The sequence below is a fragment of the Cetorhinus maximus genome, chromosome 2 (genome assembly GCF_964194155.1).
Source record: "Cetorhinus maximus chromosome 2, sCetMax3.hap1.1, whole genome shotgun sequence".
Taxonomy (NCBI): Eukaryota; Metazoa; Chordata; class Chondrichthyes; order Lamniformes; family Cetorhinidae; genus Cetorhinus; species Cetorhinus maximus.
In genome coordinates, this window is record NC_135880.1 from 133,950,662 (window position 1) to 133,977,587 (window position 26,926).

Here is a 26,926-nt window from a genome sequence, read left to right on the forward strand (position 1 = left end):
AATACAAACAGAAAACGACGATTCAAATTCCCACTATTCCTTTACCCCAGCAATATCTTTACAGGCACAAACCATTGAAGAGTTACCATGAACTTGACACAAAGGCTTCTCACTTGGGACTGGCAAGCGGTTTATTTCTGGTGAATTTCTCCACATTCACTTGATGCTTCTCGTCCTGAGACACCCAAAAAACACACTCTAAACTCACTGTTTCTTCAAACTGCGGAGCAAACAAATGAGTTCCCTAAACTCGGTATTCCAGTAGCACTTCCGCTAAACTGATCACTTTTCTGAGCCCTATAACCAATTATTCAGTTAACTACTGTCCCAGTTGCCTTGGAGTTTTTCTCCTCAGAGAGCTTCAAAATCCCTCTTGGCTCTCTCTGAAACAAACACACACACGCAATTCTCCCCCTCTCAACCCCTGTCCCCATCTTTGTGTCTGTCTCACTGGATCACAGTCACTAGGCAACAGTAAAGCTTTCCTTTAATTGCTGAGCTTTGAACCCACTTCTTTAACTTCAGGGGTTGTAAGACTTACAAGACTTCATTAAAAATGTATACAATATATACAAACAAACCTAAAAGACCAGAAATCTTTAAGTAACAATCCAGACTCCGACACACCAAGGTTCAGAAACAAAACCGAAATAAAACTAATACCATTTTTAACTTTCTTAACACGCAAATATATATATAAAGTCAACTTAAAAATCATAGATTATTCATAACAGCCTGTATGAATACTGCTTGACACCATCCAAGATACAGCAGTCTGCTTGATTGGCAGTTCACCCACCACCTTAAACTTTCATTTCCTCCACCACCGATTCACAGTGGCAGCATCTACAAGATACACTGCAGCAACGCACCAAGGCCCCTTTGATTTACGACCTCTACCACCTAGAAGGGCAAGGGTAGCAAACACATAGGAACACTGCCATCTGTAGGATCCACTTCATGTCACTCATCATCCTGACTTGGAATAATATCACCATTCTTTCACTGTCACTGGGTCAAAATCCTAGAGCTCCCTCTTTAACAGTACTGTGCATGCACCTACACCAGATGGATTGCAGTGGTTTAAGAAGGTGGCTCACCACCACCACCACATCAAGGGCAATTATGAATGGGTATTGAATGCTGAGCTTGCCGGTGACACTTTCCTCCCAAGAACAAATAAAACAAGTGCTCTCCTGGCTTCCTCCCATTTTCCATGCTCCATAAACTTCAACTTATCCAGAATCTCTTAGCCTGCACAAAATTGCACTCCTTTTCACCCCTATATTTGCTGACTTAAGGTAATCATCAAAGCTTCCAACTTAAAACACTCATTCTCACGTTCAAATTACTGTGATCAGGACAACCCCATGACCCCCAATCTCTAACTTCGTCCAGCCCTACAAATCTCCTGAGAATTCTGCATTTCTCCAATTCTGGATAGCTGAAGCTCAATGGTATGGTGGTGGCACAGAGGCAAGAATCAAAACAACTGAGTTTGCAGTGATGGTGGGGTGGTGGGAGACCATGAAAAAATTTAGAGGATAAGAACTTTAAGGCATTGGGAGACTTAGAGCAAATGTATGATTTGGTGCAGTATCAAATACAGGCAGCAGAATTTTGGATGGGCTGACGTTTATATAGGACATTGGATGAGACACCAGTCAGTTGTTTCCGGAGGTGCTTAAAGGCAGGTATAAGGATTTCAGTGACAAAGGCAGAGAAGCTGAGATGAGGGACCAGAACTACTGAGGAGTGGTAATCACAGTCGGATTGCCATTCTGCTCCTTGTAACTTAATTTAATCAGGATCTGCACATTTCCCGCCCGACCTTCTGACTCTGGCCTGGCGGAAAGTGCGGCACAGTGGGTTCCCAAGGCCTTCAATGTGGGCAGCAGTGTCAGGGGAAGTGAAGTCACACTCCCGTTTTACAGCTGCCGTAAAGCAGGCAAGTGTAAAGGTCCCAGCCGTTTTAAGGAACCGCAGAGAAGGCAAATAGGGTCTAGTGGGGGGGCGGGGGATTGGGGGTGTGTCAGGAGTTAGAAGTGGTTTTAATCCATCTAACTTTTCCTGGGTAACTATTCTGCTAAGAGATTTGGAACCATCCAAAGTCTTTGATTTAAATCAGAGTTTGGATGGTTCCCAGTGCACAATAATTGCCCATCGGGAGTTTGAATTTCCTCGGCGATTGCTTTGCGATCATTACATGGGGACTTCTGGGAGGGTCCCCCATTATATCCAGGTCACTACCTCCACCACCCCCGACCCACCCGGGAGATTGGAAGTTCTGGGCCAAGCAGTGTTATGGACATGGGAATAGGCAGACTGTGCTGGAGAGAGTAACTTGAGCTGAAGTAACTCAGAGGCAGTGGAGGAGTTGAGAGATGGAAGCTGACCACTTGTCTCAGATGATGATGGTGGTAGCATGTAAAGGAGGGGGCAAAGGAAAGATCCTGGGAGGGGTGCGGGATACTCTGGTTGTAAGTAAGGAGGTGGGAAGAGAAGCCATTGCTTAAGATACTCTGATTATATCGGTAAAGGTGGAACTGAGCCAGTGCAGTACCACTGAACTGAACAGGAGCAGAGGTATGTTGCTGGAGGATAGTGTAGTGAACTGTGCCTAAGGCTGTTGAGAATAAAGAGTGATAATGGTCACAGTCATGGAGAATGACATCTGTGACTTAGTTTGAAGCAGTTTAGGTTTTGTGGGAGGGCTGTGTAGAGATTAAAACGGGATTTTGCATTCGAGGTTTGGGTGGCAGCAACACATTTTAAGGTTTCGGAGAGTGAAGAGAGATTGGCTGGGGCATTGGTTTGCATGGACAAAGACTAAGGATTTTTTAATGTTGGTGATAGTATTGAATGGGAAAAGGGGCCGAGGATATGAAATAATTTACAACATCAGACAGGAAGGAAATTAGATGGTCAGCAGTTGAGTAGAACGGAGTTCAAAGGAGCAGGAGGTTGCTCTCATGGATGAAACAAAATTGAAGAGGGCACAGGATGTGATGGTCCAAAAACTGGAAAGATTAGAATGTGCTGGTTAGATAGGTGAAGTCCATAAATGTTGCTTTGAGCAGCTGGTTTAAATATAAGTGGAGAATTCTTGATTAAAGATCTGGATGCCTTTTCCAGGTATTGGAACAGGTGAGAAAATGTCTCACTTTGTGCTGTTTCCTTTTTTTGGTAGTGGGGGGTTTGCATGTGGCATAAGTGTGTTCATTTCCAACTTTGTGACGCTTAATGTAACCTTGCTTCAACAGCTTATAAAAGATTCATCCTTCCGTTTATTGGATGTCTGGATTGCTCAAGGGCAAGAGGAGAGAGGCACTGGATACATTGACTGTTATAGTACTGGTGTAGGGTTCCTTGGTCAAGATTAACAGCGTACTTTCACGCTACATAAATGAGTTAGGGGTGATGCATAGAGGCTTGCATGCTCAATGGAGTTGAGCTGATTGTTTCTGCCTAATCTATACTATTTGGATTTGTTGCTAGCCACGTGTCCACAGGAACAAAATTGCCATGATGTCAGTGAGCTGAAAGTCTAAGGCTCAATCTCTTGGTCTGTATTGAACATGGTTTTTGTAAGCTTTAAATGAGTCAAATCACTTCATAATGGCTAATGCAGCCCTGGAAGACATTCATGAAGAATGATTTCAATGTTCTTTAGGAATGTGCTCATAACTCAGTAAAGGAGCAGTTAAGAAGTAGATATTTGTTCTGTACAACACTGATTGATAGTAACTTCTGTAAGTGGTCTGAAACAATTTTGTTTAGAGGTGTGTCTGTATTGCCCATTACCTAAATCAAAGGTAAAAGACAAAGAGCAATCCAGAGTACCGGGGGAGAGCCAGTTTCAATGAGGTGAGAATGGATCTGGTTTAGATAAATTGGAAACCAAGACTGGCAGGCAAAATTGTAATTGAACAGTGGGCTTTCTTTAAAGAGGAGAGAGTTCAGATGCGGTCGAGGCACAAGAGGGAAAGGTAGGGTAAACAAAGCTGGAACTCCCTGAATGACGAAAGAGAGTAAGATGAAGCAGAAAAAGGGTGTGTATGCTAATGTCAGGTTGATAAATGGAAATGAGAACCAGGATGAATACAAAAAGTTCAGAGACAGTGAAGAAAGAAAGAGAGCTGCATAGAACACTGAGAAGAGACTGGCAGCCAATATAAAATGAAATGCAAATGTCTTCAGTGGGTATTTAAATACTAAAAGCAAGAGTAGGGCCAATTAGGGACCAAAAAGTGGATTTAGCATGGAGGCAAAGGGCATTACTGAGGTACTAAATGAATACTTTGCATCTGTCTTTACTAAGGCAAAGGATACTGCCAAAATTATATAAAAGAGGAGATAGTTACACTGGGCTAAAAATTGATTAACAGCAAGTGTTAGAAAGGCAGGCTGTTGATAATGTTGATAAGTCACCAGGACCAGATCAGATGCACCCGTAGATACTGAGGGAAGTAAGGGTAGAAATTGTGAAGGCACTGACCACAATCTTCTAGTCCTCCCTTGGAACAGAGGTGATGCCAGAGGATTAGAGAATTGCAAACACTATATCCTTGTCATTGAATATATTCAAGGCTAAGTTAGACAGATTTTTGATCGACAGAGAGTCGAGGGTTATGGCAGGAAAGTGGAGTTAAGGTGACATCAGATCAGCCATGATCATATTGACTAGTGGAGCAGGCGCAAGGGGTCAAATGGCCGATTCCTGTCCCGAATTCTTATGTTCTTGTGTTCAAATACAGTGCAAGGAGATACCGAGTAACTACAGGCCTGTCGGTTTCATCTCGGTGGTGTGCAAGCTTTTAGAAACAATAATCTGGCACCACAAATCACTCTGACAAATGTGGATTAATTAAGCAAAGCCAATGTTTGCTAAAGGCAAATAGTGTTTAACTAGATTGAGTTTTTTGATGAGGCAATTGAGAGATTTGATGAGGATAATGCAGGTGATGTGGTGTACATAGACTTCCAAAAGGGTGTTGAGAAAGAACCACACAACAGACTTGTCAATGGAATAAAACGGACAGTGGCAGCATGGATACGAAGTTGGCTGAGTGACAGGAAATGGATAGTGGTGAATAATTGTTTTTTGGACTGGAGGAAGGTAAACAGTGGAGTTTCCCAGGGATTGGTATTTGGGCCATTGCTTTTCTTGATCTATAAGTAATGACCTAGACTTGGGTGTAGAATTTCAAAATTTGCATTTGACACAAAACTTGGAAGCATTGTGAATTGTGAGAAGAATGGAAATAGACTTCAAAAATACATAGCCTGGTGGAATGGGCAGACATGTGGCTGTTGAAATTTAATTCAGAGAAGTGTGAAGTGATACATTTTGGTAGGGAATGAGGAATTGCAATACAAAATAAAGGATACATTTCTAAAGGGGCTGCAGGAGCAGAGGAACCTGGAGGTATCTGTTTAAAAATTGTTGAAGATGGCAGGGCAGGTTGAGAAAGTGGCTAATAAAGCATAAGGGATCCTGACCTATATAAAATAGAGGAATAGGGTGCAAAAGCAAGGAAGTTATGATGAGTCTTCACAAAACACTGGTTTGACCTCAACAGGAGTTTTGTGCTCACTTTATTGTACTTTAAGAAGGATGTGAAGGCATTGGAGAGGGTGCACAAAAGCAAGAATGCAATTCATCTGTAGATGAGAAACTTCAGTAATGAGGATAGATTGGCGGAGCAGGAGCTGGGCTCTTCAGAGAAAGGAAGTTTGAGAGGAGATTTGAGAGAGATGCTGAAAATCATGAGGGGGCTGGACAGAGTAGATAGGGGTAACTGTTCCCTTTAGCAGAAGGGTTGAGAACCAGAGGACATCAATGCAAGATAAATGTTCAAAGAACCAGAGGCAACGTAAGGAAAAACTTTGTTATGCGGCGAATGATTAGGACCTGGAATGTACTGCCTGAGCGTGTGGTGGAGGCAGATTCAATCATGGCTTTCAAAAGGGAATTGGATAATTATTTAGAGAGAGAAAAATGCAGGGCTACAAGGAAAAGGCAAGGGAGTGGAACAAGCTGAACAGCTTTTAAGAGAGCTGGCACAGACCAAGTGGGTCAAATGGCCTCATGTATTGTAACAAATTTACGATTGTATATGATAAGAATAATTGGGGGTGTAACATCAGTATTTCCTTGTGATCTTGACCAGATGTGCATATGTTTAGCATGTGACTTCAATCAAAAAAACACTTGGTAAGATGAGGCCAAATGCAAATCATTGAATTACTTTGACAGCATATCGTGAGACCACTATTCCTGGCTGGAATGGAGATGATTAGGTAATCCCAAATGTCTAAGATTGATTTCTCACACACCATCTGTACGTTAACTATCCTCCATTTCGTGCACTTAACAAGACCTGCTGCAGTTGTGCTTTTTAAACAGACTGTTCTACGAGAGGTTTTTATTTGCTGCGAGCCCTGCCATAAATTCCACCCCTCTTCTACCCCAACAGGCACTGTTATTTTATTTCATAGCAGATGAACACACAGCAGCAGCTATGATTGAACTTGGCTAATTCAAACATTACACTTTGTCACCTTACCATTATACATAATAATAAACATACCCCACATCAGTAATGAATGATTTAATTCTCCTTCATTGGAGCCTGGCAAAAGTTTGCCCTTGCCACTTTTGGTTTTAAGACATGACTACATATGTATCTATTATTACCTCTGTAATTACAACTGCTGGGACACTGTGCAGGATGTTATGACGTGGCAGATGGTGTGTGCCAGGCGGACAAAATCCATAATGGAAATTTGGCCACGCTGTCACAACGGTTTTGTAATTTGTATTTATTAGGAGAAGATTTGGGCACTGAATTCAGAAGTAATGAGTCCATGAACACCTTTAGAGATTTTAAAATCTAAATTAAAACACTTATTAACAAAAGAAAAGATTTCAAGCACATACATAAGATTACAGTTATTTGATATTATAACAAATCCCAAAGTTCCTAATTAAACTGCCTCCCAATGACACAACCCCTTTAAGGCAACAGCAAGCCAGCAAATTTATCACAGCATCCACTCGACAGTAGAATTCCAAGGGCTTTTCTCCAAATGTAGTTACTGGACACAACAGACTTTTGCAAACATGGCTGGAGGCTTCCCAAAGGCTGTTTTACACACTCCTTTTAGTTCTTACATGGGCCCCACCACATCATCCTCCTCTTTTCTTCATTAATGTTTCTCTCTCTTTAATCTTTAAATTCCATTGTTCTATATGTCTTTGGAACTTTACTTTTTCCATAATATAAAAATCTTTTATGTTGCCAATTTGGTCAGTACCTTTTAGGAAAAATAAACATAGGCCTGAATTTTTCAGGCAGCAGGTGGGCTTGGCGGGAGTGGAAGGGTGCGGTCGCGAAGCCAATTGCCGCCATTTTGTGGGTGGGGCAATTAAGGCCCGCCCAGCATAATACGCGAGTGGTAGGGCTCAGCACTACCTGTGCGGGCGGGGCGGGAGGAGGAGGGAGAGTTAGGGCCAGCACTCTTTTGCGCATGCAAGCGAAGGAGCACTTCAATCTCCCTGAGGCACAGAGCTGCTCAGGGAGATTGAAAGGCTTCTGAAATTAATAAATAAAAGGTTTAAAATTTATTTAAACATGTCCCCTCATGTGACTGTGCCACATGAGATAGGACATGTTTTTATATTTATGAAAATTTTTTCATTGATTTAATAAAAGCTTTAGGAAACCTCATCCAACATGTGGATGAGGTTTAATAAAAAACGTGAAGGCTGCTTGGCCTTTTCCCCTGCCCACCAACCTTAAGGTTGGACGGGCAGCATTTATAATAACCTTAATTAGATCCTTAATGGCCTTAATAGGCGTTTACATATCGGTGAGCGCGTGGTCGAATCTGGCACGCGCCCACTGAATGAAATATCGCAACTCAGTGCGATGATGTCGGGACGAATGCCTGACACCATCGCGTGTCATTTTACATATCGGCGTGTCAGGCCCGCCCCCGCACGCCAACTGAAAAATCCTGCCCATAATAACCTTGCACTATTTATTTGTTAGTTCTAAACATCCTACCATCCTTTTGAAACCCAAACAACTCCTTCACTTGTCTAAAAATGCAAAGTTCCTTCACACCTTACATGCTAAGACCTCATCCTTGTTTACCCATTAGCATTTGAAATGCCTTTTACCCCTAACTTCTTTTGATAATTTCAAGCTTGCAGCTTATCTAACTCTAATTTAATGAAATCTCACAGACAGAGACATCTACACTCACACCCATAAGCATATTTTACAATAAACCACAATAATGATATGAAACCTATTATAGTTTTGTGACAAGGATAAAGCAGTCCACTTAATCGATATCCCATCCAGTGACTTAAGATCCGCTCCCTCCCTCAGCACACAGTGGCTGCAGTGTGTACTATACACAAGAAGTACTGTAGAAGCTCAATGAGCTTTCTTTATTACCACTTCCCAAATTCATGGCCAGCACTAGCAAGAAGGACCAGGGCAGCAGGTGCATGAAACACCAACTGCAAGTTGCATATACCATCCAGATATTTAAGGAGATATTCAATTCCTTTCAAGTAAAATATATTCCAAAGAGGGGGAAAAAGCATCCATGGCTAAGCAAGGAAGTTAAAGATAACAAAGGCAAAAACTAAGGCATACCAAATTGCAAAGGTCAGTGGCAGGCTGGAAGATTGGGAAACTTTTAAAGATCAACAAAGGGTTACAAAAATAAAAAGAGCAAAGGTAAATTATGAAAGAAAACTAGCACAAAATGGAAAACCTGATAGCAAAAGCTTCTACAAGTATATGAAAGGAAAGAGAGTAGCTAAAGTGAATGTTGGTCCCTTGAAGAATGAGACTGGGGAGTTAATAGTGGGGAATGTAGAAATGGCAGAGATGCTTAATCAACATTTTGCCTCAGTTTTCACGGTGGAGGACACTAGTGCCACCCCAATAGTAACAGGCAGTGTAGAGGGTATAGAGAAGGAGGAACTTAGAACAATTACCATCACTAGAGAAAATGTACTGAGCAAACTATTGGGATTAAAGGGTGACAAGTCCCCAGGACCTGATGGCCTACATCCCGGGGTCTTAAAGGAAGTGGCAGCGGAGATAGTGGATGCATTGGCTATAATATTCCAAAATTCCCTGGACTCTGGAAAGTTCCAGTGGATTGGAAAAATGCCTGTCAGTGGTAAATAGATTTGAGATGCAGATTAGCCACACCCTAAAATGAAAGGGTAGGGTTGAGGAGATGAATGGTCTGCTCCTTTTCTAATGCTGCTGTGTGTTGAGACCCTTGTTGCTTGTGTTGCTACAGGACAGCGGCATGAAAGTTTAAAGGTGATGAGCTTTTTAAAAAAAGAAAATACTTCAGACTTGTCTTCTAATAACCTGCATGTTTTCATTGTTTTAAAATGCCATGCATGAGGTAGATTTATACATAGAAAAGTTTTAATTTATCATAAGTTTACAAAGGATCTATATAAAGCAAGTTGTTGTTGTAAACAAAGGTTTTTATCTTAAGTATTTTATTTGTACACTGTTAAGTGAGGTTTACAAACATAACTTTTATGGCTTTTAAGGTCAAAAATGACAGAAGCGGAGAAGGACCTGGTGGCTAAGATGCTGCGAGCAGTCCTGCAGTCGAGCAAAGATGGTGTGGCTTTCACAAGGCTGCAGGGAGAGTATAAACAACTCACAGGTGAAGTAATCCCTCATAAACAGCTTGGATTTCCAACTCTTGAGAACTACTTGAAAAGCATTCCTTCAGTCGTGAAGTTTGGAGTTAATAAAAATGGAGAGGTAAGACATGGATCAAAGATTCATTTTTTCCTCTTGGGTATGATTCCTTACCACCACCCCCTTAGATCAGGAATTGAACATGTCACTTTCCTGACAACTGCAATATAGTACCACAACAAATCCATCAGACCAATGGGAAATTTAACTGATGACTTTTTCTTTTTAATTGATCATTTCAGGTCTGATTTGCTTATACTGTGTTTTTCTTTGAGTTGGGGCTTCCAATTACCTTTTAACCTGCTTCACGAACCAAGCAAGATCCTTCAGTTAATAGGATTTTCAGGAAAAAAAATGTACCTCATCTTGAAGTGAACTCAAAACAGTCCAAGCCAATCATTGACACCTATTTTGTTAAGTAATGTAAGGAGATTTTGATCCATAATATGCTTAATTTGACCTTCTGTAGTCCACCTTAGAAGTATATGGTGGGTGAAAGGTTAGGTCCAAGCCAACGTTGCAATTAATGTCAAGTTGCAAGTTAGCCCGCTACTACATTTTTAGCTTTCCTTGAAGATTAATATTTTTTTAAATGTCTAAAAAAAATTATAAAACATTCTTGGTTTGCACATGAATGATCACTTTATCAAAATACTAGGGCCTACCATTGCTTGTGAAGCTATGCAACAGCTTAAATTTATATTGCTTCTTCAACTGACAAATAGATAAGTAGAATTCATTGGAGTATGAGAATTCTTTTCAGTGCAGGCTGAGGAGCTAGAAGATGCAAAACTGAGGCCCCACTTCGAGAACAAGATCATTTTACATTATAAATGTAGGTATAGGAATCTGCTAAGAAATAGCATGGGGCAGAAAATGGTAGAAATTGTTTATAGCCCCCACCGCCCACTCCCCAACAATAGCTGTAGTGTAGGGCAAATCAGGAATTTTGAGATGCTTGTATTATGGTGATCTTGGGGAGTTCAATCTTTCGTGCAGAGTAGATAAACTAAATTTGCAGTAATAGTATGGAGGAAGAATTCATGGAATGTATGCAATATAGTTTTCTAGGTCAGTATGTCAAAGAACCATTGAGGGAACAGGCAATTTTGGATCTAGTATTGTGCAATGAGAAAGGGTGAAGTAATAACCTTGTAGTAAAGGGACCGTAATATGGTAGAATTTTATATTGAGTTTGAACTAGAGTAAATTGAATCAAAACAAAGCAAACTATGTACGTTTGAGTGGCATGTTGGGTAAGTAGATTGGGAAATTATATTGAAAAATAAGATACACATGCAAAGGCTAGCATTTAAAGAAATAATACATACTTTGCACTAAGTATGCATTCCCTTCAGGAACAGAAACCCTACCCCTTGGCTTAGAGGAGTTAAAGATACTGTTAGATCAAAGGAAGAGGCTTATAATGTTGCCAAAAAGAGCAGGAAACATTAAGTTTTACACTTAAGCAAAAGAGGACCAAGAAATTGATATGGAAAGGGAAAAGTGAATATGAGAGTAGACTAGAAAGAAATAAAGAAATAACCAACTATAAAGGTTTCTGTACAAATGTAAATAGGAAGAGATTAGTCCAAGTTAAATAAAGGTGGGCCCATTATATAAGAGAATTTTAAAAAGAGCAGGAGTATGCCTTGCAGCTCTCTCACAAGCCTGCTAAGATCATGGCTGATCTGATCTTGGCCTCAATTCCACTTTCCTGCCTGTTCACCATAACCCTTAATTATTCTATAGTTCAAGAATCTGTCTGTCTCAGCCTTGAATATATTCAGTGACTCAGTCTCTACAACTCTTGGGGTAGAGAATTCCAAAGATTCATGAGCCTCTAAGAGAAGAAATTTTTCCTCATCTCTTGTCTTAAATGGGCAACCCCCTTATTCTGAAACCATGTGCCTTGATTCGAGATTCCCCTATGAAGCAGAGACAGATGAGATTATAATAGGAAATAAGGAAATGGCAGAGACATTAAACAAATAATTAATATTTATCTTCACAGTAGAAGACACACAAATTACTCTGGAAGTAATGGGGAAGTGTTTAGCAAGAATGAGGAACTTGAAGAAACTAGTATAAGTGAAGAAATTAAATGGATTTGTAGCTGTAGAAGTAGTGAATGCATTGGCTTTGATATTCCAGAATTCTCTAGATTTTAGAACAGCTCCCAAGGATTGGACGGAGGCAAGCATAACCTTGCTATTTAAGGAAGGAGGAACAGAGAAAACAGGGAACTCAAGACCATCTAGCCTGACATCAGTTGTAGAGAAAATACTAGAATTTATTATTATGATGATGATAGAGACAGGGCACTTAAAGAATTATGATATGATTAAGCAGAGATAACATGCATTTATGAAAGGAAAGTCATGTTTGAAAAATCCGTTCAGAGTTTTTGAGAACGTAAATCGTAGGATGGTTTGGGGGAATCTGTGGATGTAGTGTATTTCGATTTTCAAAAGCATTCAATAAAGTTCCAAATGAGGTTATTACACCAAATTAAAATTGGGATTGCGGTTAATATATTGACCTGGATTGAGGATTGGCTAATGGGCTGAAAACAGGGTAGAAATAAACAAGATATTTTCGGGTTGGCGGGCTGTGCTGAGAGTAACGCACTGATCAGTACTTGGGCTTCAACTGTTAACATCAATATTAATGACTTAGATGAAGGGACTGGGTGGAATGAATCAAAATTTACTGATGATACAAAGTGGGAAAGTAAGTGGCCAGGAGGATGCAAAGAGGCTGCAGAGAGACATTGACAGTTGTGGAAAGTGGGCAAGACTATGACAAATGGAATACACTGTGACAAAGTGTGAAGGTATCCACTTTGTTAGGAAAAATAAAAAAAGCTGAATTTTTTTTTTGAATGGTGGGAAATCGAGAGGAACCTGGGTGTCCTTGTACATGAATGAAAATTAGCATTCAGGAACGTCAAGCAATTAGGAAGGCAAATGCTACGTTTGCTTTCATGACAAAGGGACTAGAGTATGAGGAGACCACACCTGGAATGTGTGCAGTTTTGGTCTCCTTACCTAAGAAGGGACAACCTTGTGCTAAAGAGTGTGCAGCAAATGCTCATTAGACTTGTTCCTGGGATGAGGAAATTGTCCTCTGGGGAGAGATTTGAATAGACTAGGACTATATTCTCTGGAGTTAAGAAAAATGAGGGGTGATCTTGTTGAAACATTAAATTCTTAAGAGTCTTGACAACACGGGTCAGCGTTTCAGAATAAGGGGTCAGCCATTTAGGATTGGGATGAGGAGAAATTTCTTCACGCAAAGGGTTATGAATTCTCTACCCCAGAGACCTGTGGATGCTCAGTCATGGAGTATATTCAAGGCAGAGGTTGATTATATTTTTGGTTACTGAGGGATATGGGGATAGTGTAGGAAGGTTGAGTTGAGGTAGAAGATTATCCATGATCTTGTTGAATGTGCAGGCTCAAAGGGCCAAACAGTTTACTCTAGCTCCTATTTTTTGTTATTTTCTTAAATGATGAAGAAGGAAGCTGACACAAATGTGGCTTCAGGGTGTGCATGAAATATGGGTTTTCAGCTTAGTTATTGAAAACATAAATAGATTTTGGTCTTGCTTCAGAAAGCATAATCAAACAGATCATTAAAAGACATATATTTTAAAAAAACAGTCCTGAAAGTTGATTTATTTTTGTGTTTGATCCATAGGTTGTTTGTTTCGCCACTATAAACAACGAGATTGCACACATCGCTAAACTGGTGGCCCGGCAGCGAAGTCCTAAGAAGAGGCATGGTGGGCAAACATTGGTAAATTCCCAAGTACGGCTAAAACGTGTTCCACCAGCCACCCAAGTTGGTAAGTCAACCTCAGCCATTGTGAGCTTTAGAGTAAGTGGAATCCTTTTGAAAAAATTATGCACAAACTTTGTTGAAGCTGAGATTCTTAAGCTATGTGACATGTTTCAAGATGCCAAGTCCATCTTATGATTGTTACACCAAGTTTCAAGTTAATGACTCCAATCCAGTGTTGCCATTGTTGTTATAAAAACCCACTGGTTTCGGACAAATCATCCAATATGAATTGAAGTTTATTCTCACATGATTGGCTATAAATATTTTGATCTAAATTACAAGTGTTTTCTGTTTAGAAAATTCAGTTGAGTTTGTGTCAAGCTCAGATTTTAAAATGTATCAAGTGTTATGTGGCTGCCTTTGTTCCAAATTGTCGCAACTTTCTGACGTTCCAACCCAAAGGGACTTTGATCAGTATGCTTGTCAGTAGAATTAGTTTGTTCTTTGATTTCCCAATGGCATACAACAAAAGAACTTGCATTTCTTGCGTGCCTTTCACATTGTCAGAATATTCCAAAGTGTTTCATAATCACAAGAGCTAATTCATATTTTGTCTTGTGCAAAACAGATGAATTTCAAAATTTTTCCATGGTTCATCAAAACAGAAATGTAAAGATGATCTATACTGTAGAATTATGCAAACTGTATCTGATGCATATGTGATTAAGAACACTAAGTTGAGATGTAATATGTGTCACCACAATATTGGGGAATCCAGGGGGAGGTTCATGAGTCTTGACCAGGTTCCACACTACGCACAGTTTCTTTCCTCTGCTGGCAATATATATGCAGTTTGGCTCCTTCACTTCTGGGATCTTTGTTCAGCTATGTTCAGGGCTCAATGTAATAGCTGCCTATTTCCTAAACACAGTGAATTGAGAGGTTAAAATTCTGAGCAACTTAGTTATTGGTGCTAACAATTGAATTGTTTTGTTTTGTATTTGGAACAGTTGTTATTAAGAGTGATTACTGGGGCCAAGAGCAGTCTTTATGACAGAGTGTAATTACTGAGTGACTTGATGTTGCAACAAAGCAGCTTCTGGACTCCAGTCACCTGTCTATGAAGGACAGATTTGTAAGATCCATTTGGGGAGATAATCTTGCACCCTTTGAGTTGTTGCCCAAGTTGGTGCTGCTTCCCCAAAATATTTAAAATTTGCTATTGGCAGCAGAGTGTCAGTGCTTTAACACACATGATGAAAGCAATGCAGACGCATAAGCTGCAGTATAAATCAGGTGCTGCTTGCCTGATCTGGTCTGACCCAGTGGCACAGTTTACAATAAGACGGTGAGGGTACTCCATGATATTACTTTAGGTTAGGTTGGAGGCAAGACAGTTCTGGTAACCTTCACCTGTGGCAGTTTTGGTACTTATATATTGATATTTGGTATTTCCATCAGCATACTATTGGGCGCTTGGCTTCAATCGATAAATGACAAGACATTGACACTGGAATCATTGTTTTCCCCTTCTGATTTCTCAAGTGCCCTTTTGTGGCAAACTCTACAGACCGTCTATTTGCAAGAAGTCACTCTATAATGCACGCAGTCCTACCATTTCTCTAGCAGTGTAGGCAAGGGGAGTATCCATCTCTTCCTTCTTTTAGGGCACCCTTCTAGTTCTTAAGTCTGGCATGCCTCACGCATTTAGTCAATGACATGCAATGGCCTTTACGTGTCTCACTGAGCTGTTTGAGGAGGGTCTTGTCCAACCATTCATTTCTGAAGTAACTTTCATGAGTAAGATTGAGATTCTTATCATTCTATTCAGCTTTGACACAGAATTTTTGGAGGTCCATTTTAGTTCTATTGAAAAATGACAGCATGGAATTTTTTTTTGTATTCTAGTTTGTATGTCAGTTAATTTCTTGTGCACTGTATTGCTTTCTATGGACCCAGGAGGCTGAGCTGGGCCACAGTATTGTGAATGTTGAGGGGGAGGTCATTTTTTTAAAAACAAATCCTTCCCCTGCCCCAAAAATTCAGTTTAATTTGCCTGTAAGAAGGGCAGATGAAGGTATTTCACCAAACTTGTCACGTGCTGGTGCGTTTGCATCACTAGAGGCCTGTGTATTTAGATTTATGCTGAAAGGTACATGGCAAGTGTCTCCCACATCATGGGCAGAATTTTCCGTTGGCATGCGGGGGCGGGCCCCACACACGCGCGTAAAACGACTTGTGATGTCGGGCGAGCGTCCCGTGCGATATTTCGTTGGGCGGGTGAGCGATGCTTTCCGATGTAAGCCCACTATTAATTAATGGGCCCCTTGAGGCGCCAATCGACCGCGATTTTTCAGCGCCCGTGCAATCTTCGGATCAGCGCACGGGCGCAGCGGGCAGGCGGGGAGGACACATTTGTATAAACCTCATCCATGGGTGGGATAAGAGAGCTCACTGGGGTCACGAGTGTGCTCTGTCAAATATTGATGTTTCAAAGTTACTGATGTCTGTGTATCTGCAATGCTTCAAAATGCATACCAGCTGCTTGGTCTGGTGTCTCAACCTTCAGGTCAGCACTGCAATGAGGAATCCTTTTTGGACCTGCATGTTTCAGGAAGCCTGGGAATGGGAGCTGAACTCCCCACTGGAGGCACCTCCTCTGAGGAGGAAGGGAGGGCTAGAAGGGGGAGAAGGCCAGGAGTGCAGATTCAGCCTCTGGGGAGCCACCTTTGGGAAGTCAGGTGCAAGCACAAGGGGTTCAGGACCAAGAGGTAGTCCAAAGCGGAAGGGGCCGCAGAGGACACCACTATCCTGCTGCTGGGGTATACAGGCAATGAAGCAGCTACCTCAATATGTCTGAGGTGCAGTGCCAAAGGAGGTTCCATCTCTCAAGGGAGACAGTCAACTATATCTGTCAGATGATTGGGCCTGAGATGTCTGCGAACTGTGTGGGTGGACATCCCATGCCACTGGCTCTGAAGGTCACAGCTACCCACAACTTCTATGCCCCTGGCTCCTTCCAGGGATAAGTGGGTGATCTTTGCGGTGTCCCCCAATCAGCTGTCCACAGTTGTGTCAAGCAGGTTACAGACGCTCTGTTCAGGCGTGCATTGACCCTCATCCTTTACCGTTGGGACCAGGCAAGCCAGACACAGCGAGCCAGAGGCTTCGCAGTGATTGCTGGCTTCCCCCACGTCCAGGGTGTAATAGACTTACACATGTGGCCATCAAGGCACCAGCAGGTGAGCCGGTGCCTTCATCAACAGGAAGGGCTTCCACTCCATGAACATGCAGATAGTGTGTGATCACAGGATGCTGATTCTACAAGTCTGTGCAAGGTACTCAGGCAGCTCCCACGACGCCTACATCCTCAGACACTCCCAGGTGCCAGGGCTCTTCAGTGCTGCAGCCTGGCTGGATGGATGGCTGCTGGGTGACGAGGGCTACCCCCTCAGAAGGTGGCTCATGACGCCTCTTCGTCATCCAAGAACAGGAGCTGAGCAGTGGTACAATAGGAGCCACGCCTCCACAAGGGCTGTGGTGGAGAGAGCTATTGGTCTTCTCAAGATGCGCTTCCGATGCCTGGACCGCTCAGGGGGCGCTCTCCAGTAACCCCCCAGATCGTGTGTCACTGATAGTGGTTGCATGCTGCACTCTACAATCTTGCGCTGGAAAGGGGGGAAGCTGTGGACGATGAAGACGTAGATACATTGGCTGGGGATGCACACGATGAGTCCAGCAGTGAGTCCGAGGATGAGCGCACACAGGGAAATGCTGATGGGGTTGACGCTGACTCAGGCATACTCCAGGGAGGCAGGGACACCGGGGAGGCTTTAACCCAACAAACCTTCAGCTAGTACACCACATATGGACCTCCTGGACAAGCCTGGGCTGTAGGCTCCATATTCGAGACCCAAGTGCAAAATCTGCCTGGTTAGGAACATTAACTCAGGTCCTTGTTAATAAAGCTGAATGTCCCACAATGCATTCATTACATTATTGGAAACCATCCACCTGCAGAACAAAAGAGGCAACCTCAGCCATGGTGACATGTCTGAATTTAATATTGCAGCCAAAGAAACTTAATGAAACAAAATGAAAAAGGTGTTTAAAAATCACAGCAACTTATTGCGGGCCAACACAAAAGCACCAGTGATAAACCCGTGGCGTGCCTAAGTTGGCTTATGTTTACGTTTTTGGGTGCTACATCTTGGTGCTGACCCCTAGCTGGGAGTGGCATCTGAGACAGCCTGCTGTCCTGTTGGCCTCAATGACCTTGGCGGTCATCCTCTGGCCCTTGGAGCCTGTGCTGCTCCCGCCTGGGAGGGAGTTGCCAGTTCCACAGCTGGCATTTCCCCAGTCGCCACAGCCTCACTGGATGCAACGGTCACTAGCAGAGGGGTGGAGGAGCTGCCGCTCTCATCCGGAGCGCCCTAAGAGGAGACGACAGGCAGCTGCTGCACTGACGTGGGGTCGCTACAGACTTCCCTGCTCACTGTGGATGGATGGGCACCGAATTGGGAAACTTGGTGCCCAGACCATCTCCCACACTGGCACTGACCAGCTGAGGTCAATGCCGATGTGAGGACTTGCTGGTCCAAGCGCATCTGCAGGAAGCCCTAATGGGCCCCCTGGAGGAGCCTCTCCACGAGATTCGCCACTCTCTCCATGGAGGATGCATGATGCTCGGACATAAGGCTCATTGCTTCGGTGACAGTCCACGTAGACTCCTTTACCACGGGCACCAAGCCAAGCATAGCCTCATGTATCTCCCCCAGATGCTCCCGCACACCTGCACGCATTTACTGCACTTGCTGCGTCACGGACGACTCCAGAGGCACATCATCAGGCACCAACTGAGCATGTGCTTGGCCCCCTGCAGTCCTCCGACTACTGGTGCCATGGGCACTCTGTCTCTGCCAGCTCCTCCAGCGACTGTGAAGTGTCCTCACCGCTGTGCCCTGGGACACTAGCCGATGTTCTAATTCCCACCAAGGTGCTAGTATCTGCGCTGTTACTGAGCGCAACAGGTTGTTGAAGCGCTTGCGACACTGGACCCAGGTGCGCTGCACCACGTCGCAGGAGCTCACCACCTCTGCCAGCTCCTCCCAGGCATATTTGGTCACGTGGGGGAGCCTCCTCCTCCTCCTGTCCTGGGGTACCAGGACCTCCCGCCTTGCTGCCACCTCCTCGAGGAGGGCAGCAAGGCAATCATCGAAAAAACGAGGGGCAGAGTGCCCCCTGCACTACCCTCCTACCTGGCCTGCTCACCAGCAGTGCTCTGGGAATCCCTTCCACTGGCCAGAATTTGCAGCCTTGGAAAGGCTGCAGCAACTCTTTAAAACAGGCCGCCGGGCTGCCATTGGACCCGGCGGTCATTGCAAACCCGTCACCGCCCGCCCACTTGTGCTGTCCTCAGGAGCCGCAATTCCCGCTGGGCGGGCCTTAATTGGCCCATCCGCGTAAAATGGCGGCGCAGACCCGATCGCTGCCCCCTCTCCAGCCTCCCCGCCAGCCGGAAAATTCAGCCCCATGTTCCATTCATTGAACTAAGACATCATGTGGAACTACTCAGAGTAGCAGGGGCGTTCTTCTCATCCTGGTCGTTTGTCAGCCAACAATACTGAAAATAGATTATGATTATTTGCTGGTGTGGGATCTTGCAGGGCACAAATTAGCTGCAACATTTGCCTATTATTCTCATAATATTATTGGAATTTGTTGTAAAATGGATGTGTGTGTGGGGCAGTGTCACCAGATTTCCATTTCCAGAGTCTATCACGTAATTCTCCCTATTGGTGATCCAAGCTTATCCATGTGGTTTGAAGAATGAGTCTGGCTAATTGAGACCCACAGTTATCTTTCCATTTTATAATGTGTTCTTTTCTTTCCTTTAGGAAAACCTAAAGCAACTTTAAGGCAACCAGAGTATACTAGTCAGCCAGGGAAAGGGAGCCGGAGGACAACTAGCTCTACAAGAGGAAAAGGAAGCGTGCAAGGAGCAAAGACTGGCATGGGAAGAGAGGTGCTTTCAGATTCCAAAATACACCCACCAGTTGCTGGTGTGCCTAAGGATGCTTCAATTCGTAAACCTCTGTCTATTACAATCAATAGGTAATACTTAATATGATGTACAGTGCATTAAAAGATTTGAAGGGAACCTTCCGCACCACAGTGAATAGTTTAGATTGGTAAGTTATTCCTTGTGAAAATTGCAGCAGGAACTAGCTAATTCCTAAGGTTGCAGAAATCCAGTGGGCACAGAACTGGTCAACCAACCTCTCTGGTCTTAAATCAGCTCATGTTTTTTGAACTTTGACCAAAGGGAACAAATGGAAGATGCTGCTGACTAGTTTCCTTGACTTGCTGACTGGGTAAATTAACCACATCTGGAATGTTCCATGTTTAAACCTATTATTTGTTGGGTTAACTGTTCTAGCTTATGTGACCAGTAGTGATGTTGCATAATAAAAACAGAAAATGAAGGTCAAAGATCTGAAAGGTTAACTCGGTTTTTTCCTCTTAAAGATGCTACTACAACTGAGTAATTTCAGCATTTTATATTATTATTTCAGATTTCCAGCATTTGCAGCATTTTGTTTTTATACAGAGGTGTAGTAATTGGCTTCAGCATTCCTGAACAATATTTGAGACGGGAATTTCTTACTGTTCCTGCTTCTGATTTGCTGCCCAATGATGGTTGCTGGAAGCTGTGGGGAAGGTGGAGTTGGTTCTGTTTTTCTTTCAACCCTATGCACTTGTCATTTCCCTGGTAGAGTAGATTGCTGCTGCCTGCTTTTTAGACTTGTAAGATTTGTTACTTGGAGAAGATGTAGAGCAACTGGCTGCATCAGAAGAGAATAAACTAAAGAGAATTTTTGCTGTTTAGTTATGAATAAAATAACATTTGGGGAGTGGTGGGGGTGAAATAAAAGTTAAAAATGTTTGTTCAGTATTACTGTAGCAAGTGTTTTCTGTAAAAGAACTGTCTGTTTACCCTGAATTTAGAAACATTAAGGCAAACCTAAGATAAAATTGTTAATATTTTGTAAGTTTTCCACATGGACTGAGATGCAGGATTGATCAATTTTAATAGGATTATTCTGCAGACGCAATGGTGGAAGAAGAATGAGGCAATTCTATGAAATGAGTAAAAGACCTAGAATAATAATCATAGGAGATTTCAATTACTCAAAATAAACTGGTAGGGAAAGGTGAAAAAGAAATGGAGTTGTTACACTGCATCCAAGACTCCTTTCTTACCCAGAACAAGAGAGGAATCATTACTGGGCCTAGTAATGGGAAATGAATGGCAGTATATAGGTAATTGTAAATGAACATCTAGGGAACAGCAATCATAACATAGTAAGGCTTAAAGTTAATAACTATAATAGTCTTGAAACTAATGTCAGAACATGTGAGTCGGGGACGGGTAGTAGAATGGCTAGCAAACGTAAGTAGGTGTAACTAATCAGAGTGGCAAAAGGTGGGAAATGGTGCTGAGACTGTTGTTCAGTTTATTTTAATGACTTGGACTTGGGAATCTGAAATATAATTTCTAAACTTACAAATTGGGACATGTAGTTAATACAAAGGAAGAATGCAATAAAATATTGGGAGAAATTAATAAACTTGCAGAACGGGCATATAATTGGCAAATAAATTTCAATATGTGAGGGTGAAATGTTGCATTTTGGTAGGTAGAACAAGGTCACAATCTGCTTGGATCAGGGGTGTGGTGCCAAATGTTGAGGTGCTGGAGCTCTAAGAAAATGTTTTGGGCATACTATTTCTAAATATGTATCAATCATTTGAATCCCCAAAAATCAGTAAAACTATGTTTTTTAAGTGAAAAATATTGGTGCCCCTCTGCAACCAACCTCTTACTCACTCCTCCCTCACACACCCCACCCCCTCTCCCCAACCTCTCCCTCCACCCCAAACCCCTCCAACCTCCTCCCCACCCTGCAACCTCCCCAGCAGCAGTGCCGCAACGAGTGAAATTAACCCGAAAGACCAGCGTCAAAAAATAAATACTCAGCCTGAAAGTTCTGATTTTTTTTTGAGCTGGTCTGCCAGAACTTAAACTCTGCCTGCTGAGTGTGGATGATGAGAACTCTGTTTAAAACACCGAACTGGGCCCCGGTATTTGGAACCGTCTGCATCCCCCTCTCCCAGGCCGTGATTGGAGGTGCTGGAGCAGCGCTGTAGTGCGTTCCAGCAGCACTACACCCCTGGTTTTGATAAGTCTAAATGTGGTAGAGGAACAAAGACATCTGGGGATACAGATACATAAAGCATAAAAAGTAGCAATCGAGGTTAATAAGGCCATAAGAAAAGCAAATCAAGCATCGCAATTTATTTCTGTAGAGACATTAAATAGCATGTTAATTTTTTATCCAACTTTGGTTAGATCACACTTGTCCTGTGTGGTGTTCTAGTCTTGCTAATATCAAAAGAACACAGAGGCATCAGCAAAGATGCAAAAAAGATTCACAGTTGTGATATCAGACCTGTGAAGGGGATGCTTATCTGGAATACCTGAATAGGCTGGGGCTCTTTTCTCCAGAAAATGAAAGCTTGAGGGGTTACCTGTCAAAGGTGTTAAAGATAAAATGATGTAATTGGGGGAAGACGGTGGCGTGGTGGTAGTATCACTGGACTGGTAACCCAGACTCTGGGGACCTTGGTTCGAATCTCACCATGTGACTCCAGATCTGCAGTAATGTGAATGATTCTGAAATGGCCCAGCAAGCCACTCAGTTTTATCAAACTGCTAAAAAGTCAATAAAAAGGAATGAAACTGGATGGACCACGGCATCGACCTAGGCACCGAAATGACAATGGCAAACCCAGCCCCATCGACCCTGCAAAGTCGTCCTTACTAACATCTGGGGGCTTGTGCCAAAATTGGGAGAGCAGACTCACAGACTAGTCAAGCATAGAATCATACCTTACGGATCATGTCCCAGACACCACCATCACCATCCCTGGATATGTTCTGTCCCACCGACAGGACAGATCAGGCATAGGAGGTTGCATAGTGGTATACAGTTGAGAGGGAGTTGCCCTTGGGAGTCCTTCAACCCCATGAAGTCTCATGGCATTACGTCAAATATGGACAAGGAAACCTGCTGATTACCACATACTGCCCTCCATCAGCTGATGAATCAGTGCTCCTCCATGTTGAATGCCCTTTGGAGGAAAAACTGAGGGTGGCCAGGGTGCAGAATGTACTCTAAGTGGGGGACTTCAAAGTCCGTCGCCAAGAGTGGCTCAGTCACACTGCCACAGACCGAGCTGGCCGAGTCCTAAAGGACATAGCTGCTAGACAGGGTCGGTGGCAGGTGGTAAGGGAACCAACAAGAAGGAAAATCAGACTTGACTTCATCCTTACCAACCTGCCTGCCACAGATGCATCTGTCCATGACAGTATCGATAGGAGTGACAACTGCACAGTCCATGTGGAGAAAAAGTCCCATCTTCACATTGAGGGTACCCTCCATCGTGTTGTGTGGCACTAACACCATGCTAAGTAGGATAGATTTCGAACCGATCAGGCAACTCCAGACTGGGCATCCATGAGGTGTTGTGGGCCATCAGCAGCAGCAGAATTGGACTCAACCACAATCTGTAACCTCGTGGCCCGGCATATCTCCCACTCTACCGTCACTTCCAAAGTGATGGAAGGGATCATCAGTGCTATCAAGTGGCACTTGCTTTGCGATAACTTGCTTGCTAACGCCCAGTTGGGGTTTCACCAAGGGGCACTCAGCTCCTGACCTCATTACAGCCTTGGTTCAAGCATGGACAAAAGAGATGAGCTCCCGAGGGTAGGTGAGAGCGACTGCCCTTGACATCAAGGCCGCATTTGACCGAGTGTGGCATCAAGGTGCCTAGCAAACCTGGAGTCAGTGGGAATCGGGGAAGCTCTCCACTGGTTGGAGTCACACTGAGCACAAAGGAAGATGGTTGTGCTTGTTGGAGGTCAATCATCTCAGTTCCAGGACATCACTGCAGGAATTCTAGTGTCCTAGGCCTAACCATCTTTGGCTGTGTTATCGATGACCTTCCTTCCATCATAACCTAGAACTAGGGGTCACTGTTTAAAAATAAGGGGGTCACCCATTTAAAATCAAGATTAGATGAAATTTTTTCACTGAGGGTTGAGTCTTTGGAACTCTTCCTCAAAACGTGATGGAAGCAGAGTCTTTGAATATTTTTAAGGCAGAGGTGGATAGATCCTTGGTAAGCAAGGGATTGATATGTTATCGGCAGTAGATGGGATGCAGATTTCAGGTTACTATCAGATCAACCATGATCTTATTAAATGGCGGAGCAAGGGGCTGAATGGACTACTCCTCCTTGTTCATATAAAGTCAGAAATGAGGATGTTCGCTGATAATTGCACAATGTTCAGCACCATTTACGAGTCCTCAGATACTGAAGCAGTCCACGTTTAAATGAAGCAAGACAAGCCTGGACAATATCCAGGCTTGGGCTGGCAAGTGCCAAGCAACATTCATGTCTCAAATGCCACGCAATGATCATCTCCAACGAGAGAGAATCTAACCATCGCCCCTTGACTTTCAGTGGCATTACTGAGTCCCCCACTATCAACATTCTGGGGGTTAGCTTTGACCAGAAACTTAACTGGACTAGCCACATAAATACTGCAGCGACAAGAGCAGGTCGGAGGCTAGGAATCCTGTGGCGAGTAACTCGCCTCCTCACTCCCCAAAGCCTGTCCACCATCTACAAGGCACAAGTCAGGAGTGTAATGGAATACCCTCCACTTGTCTGGATGAGTGCAGCTTCAACAACACTCAAGAAGCTTGACATCATCCAGGACAAAGCAGTCTGCTTGATTGGCACCCCTTCCACAAACATTCATTGCCGCCACCACTGACACACAGTGGCAGCAGTGTGTACCATCTACAAGATGCACTGCAGAAACTCACCAAGACTCCTTAGGCAGTGCATTCCAAACCTCTACCACCAAGGAGGACAAGGACTGCAGATGCATGGGAATACCACCATCTGCAATTTTCCCTCCAAGCTACACACTATCCTGACTTGGAACTATATCACCGTTCCTTCACTGTTGCTGGGTCAAAATCCTGGAATTCCCTTCCAAACAGCACTGAGTGTACCTATCCCATGTGGACTGCAGCGGTTCAAGGCAGTGGCTCAGCACCACCTTCTCAAGGCCAATAGGAGTGGGCAATAAATGTTGGCCTAGCCAGCAATGCCCGCATCCCATGAAAGATTTTTTTTTAAGTACAAGAGAAGGAAGTAGTACCATCTCAGATAGTAGACTAAGAAAGACTATAAGGAATACAAAGACAGATTTAGAATGCATGTATATAAATGGATAAAGTGTGGTGAATAAGGTTGGTGAGCTACGAGCACACAGCTGTGTAGCAATGTGATGTAGTGGCAATAACAAATGTAGCTTCAAAATGGTGAGGATTGGCCACTTAATGTTGCGGGACAAAAAGAAATGGGAGGAAAAAAGGGAGGTTGGTGGCAGTACTGATTAGGGAAGACATTGTACTGTTGGAAGAGAGGATGTCTTAAAAGGCCAAGGACAGAATCCATCTGGTTAGACTTAAGCAAGAAAGGCATGACCATGCCACTTGGTTTATTCCATAAGTCTCCAAATAGTGAGAGAGAGAGATAAAGGTGCATATTGCAGGTAAATTAGATGTTCACAAATTATGGAGTGGTGAACTTGATTTTTAATGACCCAAATATCGGTGGGAAGATGTTAGAATAAAAGGTAAGGAGGAGGAGGGGAAATGGCCTTGACCAGTATATTCTTGGTCCAACCAGAAACCAGGCATTGCTGGTTCTGGTGCTGGGGAATGAGGTGGGCCAAGTGGACCAAGTGTTTGTTGGCGACCACACAGGTAAGAGTGATCATTGTTTGAGTTAGTATCGGAGAAAAGCAAGAAACAATTTAAAGTAGAACTTCTAAGTTACAAGAGGGCTAACTTCAATGAGTTGAGAGGAGATCTTGCTGGTGCAAAATGGAACCAAAGACTGACAGAACCTCTAACAGAACAATGGATGACCTTTAAGGAGATGATGTTTCAGGTACAGTCTAGGTACATTGCAACAAAGGCAAAAGGTAGCAGAACCAAAGCCAGTGCTCCATGGATGACAAGGGAAATGGAAAATATGATGAACCAAAAATAGAGGAAATACATCGCATGAATTCTTAAAACAAGAACCAAGCCAAATACAATAAGTTGAACAGGAAAGTGAAGGGGAATATACGACTGGCAAAGAGACAATATGAGAATAGAATGGAGGTTAACCTAAAAGGCAGCCCAAAAATCTTCTACCAGCTTGTAAATAATTGGGTAGCAAAAGCCAGGATAGGGTCTGTTAGGGACAAAGCTGATGCATGTTTAGAGGCGCAAAGCAAGGCTAGAATACTTAATGAGTATTTTGTATTGGCGTAAAATAAGGAGGAGAATGCTCACAAAACACCTGTAGAAGCAGAGGGGTAGAGATAATGGATGGGGTGAAAATTGATAGGATGTACTGGAAAGGCTGGCTGTGCTTAGAGTTGATGGTTCTCCTGGTCTGGAATTGGGGGTGGAAACTGCAGAAGAGCTTTCCAAAATTTTCTAATCTTCCCCAGACACAGTGGATGGGCAGAGGACTGGAGTATGGCAAATGTGACACCCTTATTCACGAAGGAATCTAAGGACATTCCAAGTAACTGCAGACCAGTTAGTTTAAGAACAAAGAACAAAGAAAAGTACAGCACAGAAACAGGCTCTTCGGCCCTCCAAGCCTGCGCCGATCATACTGCCTGTCAACTAAAACATTTTGCACTTCCGGGGTCCGTATCCCTCTATTCCCATCCTATTCATGTATTTGTCAAGCTGCCTCTTAAACACCACTATCGTACCTGCTTCCACCACCTCCTCTGGCAGCGAATTCCAGACACTCACTACCCTCTGCGTAAAAAACTTGCCCCGCACATCTCCTCTATAGTTTTCTCCTCTCACCTTAAATCTATGTCCCCTAGTAATTGACTCTTCCACCCTGGGAAAAAGCTTCTGACTATCTACTCTCTCCATGCCACTCATAATTTTGTAAACTTCTATCAAGTCACCCCTCATCTCCGTCGCTCTAGTGAGAACAATCCGAGTTTCTCCAACCTCTCCTCATAGCTAATAACCTCCAGACCAGGCAGCATCCTGGTAAACCTCTTCTGCACCCTCTCCAACGCCTCCATATCCTTCTGGTAATGTGGCGACCAGAATTGCACACAATATTCCAAGTGTGGCCTAACCAAGGTTCTATACAGCTGCAGCATGACTTCCCAGCTTTTATACTCAATACCCCTGCCAATGAAGGCAAGC

General features: G+C 43.3%; 1 protein-coding gene across 5 annotated transcripts in view; it reads left to right on the plus strand.

Moving 5' to 3' along the window:
• LOC144697613 (tudor domain-containing protein 7-like) overlaps positions 1-26,926 on the plus strand; it is a 153,763-nt gene that overhangs the window by 17,540 nt on the left and 109,297 nt on the right. For 3 of the 5 annotated variants that reach the window (XM_078569671.1, XM_078569655.1, XM_078569661.1), the window contains 3 exons: positions 9,602-9,821; positions 13,461-13,608; positions 19,442-19,658. In XM_078569671.1, coding sequence (XP_078425797.1) covers positions 9,609-9,821; positions 13,461-13,608; positions 19,442-19,658 — 578 coding nt within the window. In that variant the 5' untranslated portion in view covers positions 9,602-9,608. Of the gene's footprint in view, positions 1-6,274; positions 6,304-9,601; positions 9,822-13,460; positions 13,609-19,441; positions 19,659-26,926 lie in introns of those variants that run through there. The other 2 variants (XM_078569647.1, XM_078569666.1) reach the window with 1 other exon arrangement.